This window comes from Abramis brama, assembly GCF_963993115.1.
Source record: "Abramis brama genome assembly, chromosome: 10".
Lineage (NCBI taxonomy): Eukaryota > Metazoa > Chordata > Actinopteri > Cypriniformes > Leuciscidae > Abramis > Abramis brama.
In genome coordinates, this window is record NC_139972.1 from 23664488 (window position 1) to 23668907 (window position 4420).

The window sequence follows — 4420 nt, forward strand, 5'->3', positions numbered from 1 at the left end:
TTATTTCCAGTTGAAAAGGAATGTAACACTATTTGTCACTGTTTTTATGTTAAGTGATTTTATTTTATTTTATAAAATATATGATGTCAATATAAGATTTAAAATTCTGTCATGATTTACTCATTTAATACTTTTTTCCTCCATACTATGGAAGTCAATAGGGCACATTACTGTTTGGTTACCCATATTCTTCTGTTCAGCAGAAGAAATTCATACAGGTTTGAAACAACTTGAGGGTGAGTAGATAATGACAGAATTATTTTTTTTGGTTGAACTATCCATTGAATGGGAAAATATAATTAGGTGCTTCAGTGTTAATTCACACACCATTTCCTCTCCACCACATCCACCCCCCCCCCCCCTTTTTTTTTTTGTTAATGTTAATTTTAAAAAAGATCTTTATGGCTTTTCCTATGATTTCCTATCTTAAACTCAGTTTTTTAAAGCTAAAAATCTGTTAATTGTGTATTTCTTTCAGATTTGAAAGAGTTCAAATGAATTTTTCAGTTGCTTTCAGCAATGGAACTAATTCTTTCAATGAAGGATTTTATCTAACTGCCTTCCGCACTTGGCCGAACAAAAACTATCTAATTTTGGCCTTGGCGATTATCTACATCATCACCTTGCTGGGTAATCTTGTTCTTCTGATTGTCATTCTAATGAACTCCAGCTTACAGAATCCCAAGTATCTTGCTGTGTGTAATCTAGCTATTGTCGACATTTCAATGAACAGTGTTATAATTCCTCAAATGGTGCCTGTTTTTGTGTTCAATCAAAATCATGTTTCATTTGGAGCATGTTTCTCCCAAATGTTCTTCATGCATTTTTTTGGTGACATGGAATCTTTCTCTCTTGCTATTTTGGCGTATGACCGGCTGATTGCAATCTGCTGGCCCCTGCGTTACTCTACCATAAACACCAAACTGAGGATGCTGCTTATAATAGGAGGGATTTGGTCTGTGGTTATTCTGCTGGAGATTTTCCCAGTCAGCCTCGCTGCCAGGCTTCCTTATTGTGCCTCCAGAGAGGTAAAGAGCTGCTGTTGTGAACACGGTCCAGTATACAATTTGGCTTGTGCAGATATCTCTTACAATCGTCAGCTGGGTACAGCTAAGTCATTGACTGTTTTGCTAGGCCCCTTGACTTTTATTATTTTCACCTATGTGATTGTAGTGGTTGCTGTGATGCGGATTGCATCTACAACACAACGCTGGAAGGCCTTTCACACCTGTTTCACTCACCTGCTGCTGGTCCTGCTCTATTACATGCCAGTCATGCTGGCATACATACTAGGGAACCTGCGTTTAATTCAGAATGTGGATCTTTTCACAGCAATTCTGACTGTTTCTGTTACCCTCCCCCCAATGCTGAACCCAATCATCTACAGCTTAAAGACTGACGAACTACGAGACAAGATAGTCAAGCTTCTGGGAAAGTCAAAAGTGGCACAACAGATCATTAAAAATGAGGCCAGTGATTAACAATAAATAATTTGTATTCCTTCCATAGAAGAAGGTGCTTCCTTAGTAAAAAAAAAAAATATATATATATATTTTTGTAATATATAAAAATTATATATATATATATTTTGGTATATATATATATATATATATATATATATATATATATATATATATATATATATACACCAAAATGTATTTAAAATACATTTATTTCATACTAAGTATACTCCAACCATTAACATATTGACTGACATTGAGACATAATGCAGAATGACTTGAGACTTACTGATATAAATATTATAATTAAACTTTTTTTTTGGAGTACTTCTTTATTGCACAATGCTCATTTCTTAATATTAAGCCTTAAATGTGTTTTACTATCACTATTAGTAAGGATAGTATGATCACTGCATAATATATTTAAAGTGTACCTAAAATATACTTGCAATATTTCCACTTTAGCACAATCAGATATACTTAAGTATATCTTTAGTTGGATCTCAGCACTACTTTTGGATAACTAAAGTACATTAAGTACAAAAATAGTTGTTCCAAAAGTGCAATTGCAGGGTATTTATTTTAAGTACATAATTATGTAATGTATTTTGTCGTAACTTAATAAATGTATTTAAAATACATTTGGGTAAATTTATTTTTCACTATGGTTAACTTGTCAATTTCGTTTCAAATATTCTTACTTTGTTTAAACAACAATGTTTTCACCCAGTGCATAATGTATTATCATTTCAGTGCATTGAGGGTGAGTTACTCATCTCTCAGTGTAAATGAAAATAAATGATTAAACTACTAGTTGGTTGATTCAGTTTTATTTACCACTATGTGATACACAGATTTAACATTCTGTGATAAGCTTCTGCTTCATCCCGCTCCTTTTCGAACATATTGTAATTATTGTTATAATACTTTATTGATATTGTTTTTTTTTTTTTCAGGATGTTGCAACATACATATTGTATTTTTACATTTTATTTTATTTGTATCTTTTTTTGTTGTTCGAAATAAAAAATAAATGAAAATGAAATGAAACATGCCTTTTTCAAGTGCAGAATTTTTTATATTCACTTAATTCTAGTGCTTTGGTATTTATAGGCCTATCTCATATCTACATTTTCGTTCTAGTACATAAGCTAATGTAAAACACAGACAAATAAAATGCAAGTAAATATTTCAGTGTGCAATCATGAAGACACATTTTTCTCATTGTCCCACAAGATGGCAGAAAAAGACAAGAAACACTGCAGTGCATGGCAGTTGAAGATTATCAGATTATGAAAGGAATATATGCACTTTGAATAAAACATTTCTCTGTGTAATATAATCAAGCTCCTTAGTAATCATCTGATGAGTAAATGTTTTATAACTCCAGGAAATATTTTAATTAAAATGCTAAATTATTTGTTTAGTTATAAAAGGAGCTCCTGGAATTTTGAGGTGGATTCCCCTAATCAACAGGGTATGTCCTGTTGATTAGGGGAATCCACCTCAAAATTCCAGGAGCTCCTTTTAATATACTTACAAAATATATGCACTAAACAATAAAAGATATAAAAAGGAAATTTGGGGCTGTATTAGATAAACGTTCTGACCATAGACTGTAAAAAAAAATAGGTTCTAACTCATAATCATATCCTATCTGTTTAGTAACCATGGTCTCACAAAATGTTTTCAAATCGTAAATCAAGAATTAAGATATGAAGTTTGTTATAAAGGGTAATATACACAGTGTGTGACACTACATCAGACTGAATTACTTTAAAAGAACAATAGAATAATAATAATAATAAAAAAAATGTTATACCAACAATATTTACCCCAATGTTGTCCCAACTAGCATCAAAGAGTACTGCATAATTTTATTGATTTGTTAAGGGTTTGCAAAGCTAGCATGCATTTTAGTATGAATAATGTATGTGGTTACTGTTATGACATGATTGTTTGCTGACTTTATTTACGTTGTTGTTGTTGTTGTTGTTGTTGTTGTTTTTGTCGTCACTGATATTTGTCATAATAGTTTGTGTGGTAATGTTTGAGATTAGGATTTACTTCATGATCTTTGATTTATTCAAGTGTATATACTGTGAATATTAAAACATTTGGGGTACGATTTAAAAAAAAGAAGAAAATAATAGTTTATTCAGCAAGGACACGCCAAGTTGATCAAAAGTGACAGTAAACACATTTTTGATGTTACAAAAGGTTTCTATTTCAAATAAATGCTGCTCTTCTGAACTATCCATTCATCAAAGAATCCTAAAAAAAGTATCAATGTTTCCACAAAAATATTAAACAGCACAACTGTTTTCAACATTGATAATAATAAGAAACATTTCTTAAGCAGCAAATCAGCATATTAGAATGATTTCTGAAGGATCACGTGGCACTGAAGAGTAATGCAGTAATGATGCTGAAAATTCAGCTTTGCCATCAAAGGAATAAATTACATTTTAAATGATATTTATTATATTATTATTATTTATTATATTATTATTATTATATTATAATATTTTTTTTTTTTATTGTAATAATATTTCACAATATTTCTTTTTTTTCTGTATTTTTTATTACATATGTAATCATTTGGTGAGCAAGAGCGACTTTTAAAAACATTTAAATCTTAAATCTTACTGACCCCAAACTTTTAAATCAGGGGTATCCAATCCCACTCAGGAGGGCCACTGACAAGCAAAGTTTAGCTCCAATCCTAATTAAACACACCTGAATCAACTAATCAAGGTCTTACAAGGCATACTAGAAACTTCCAGGCTGTGTGGAGGCTCTCTAGTGGCCCTCCAGGACTGACTTTGGATGTTTTGTTTTAATATATTTACATACAAACATATTAAATATTGTTTACACATTACATATAAAAATACAGTATGAATGATTTAGGAGAAAATCATCCACTGATCACAAATTGTCTGTGCTATACCAAGTCT

General features: G+C 31.1%; 1 protein-coding gene across 1 annotated transcript; it reads left to right on the top strand.

Annotated features, from left to right (window-relative positions):
* Positions 1–494: 494 nt before the first annotated feature.
* On the top strand, positions 495–1481 carry LOC311090349 (olfactory receptor 1f45-like; the record flags this gene model as incomplete). Its single annotated transcript, XM_084125608.1, has 1 exon — positions 495–1481. The coding sequence occupies one exon, from the start codon at positions 495–497 to the stop codon at positions 1479–1481; it is 987 nt and encodes a 328-aa protein (XP_083981734.1).
* Between the last annotated feature and the right edge of the window lie 2939 nt (positions 1482–4420).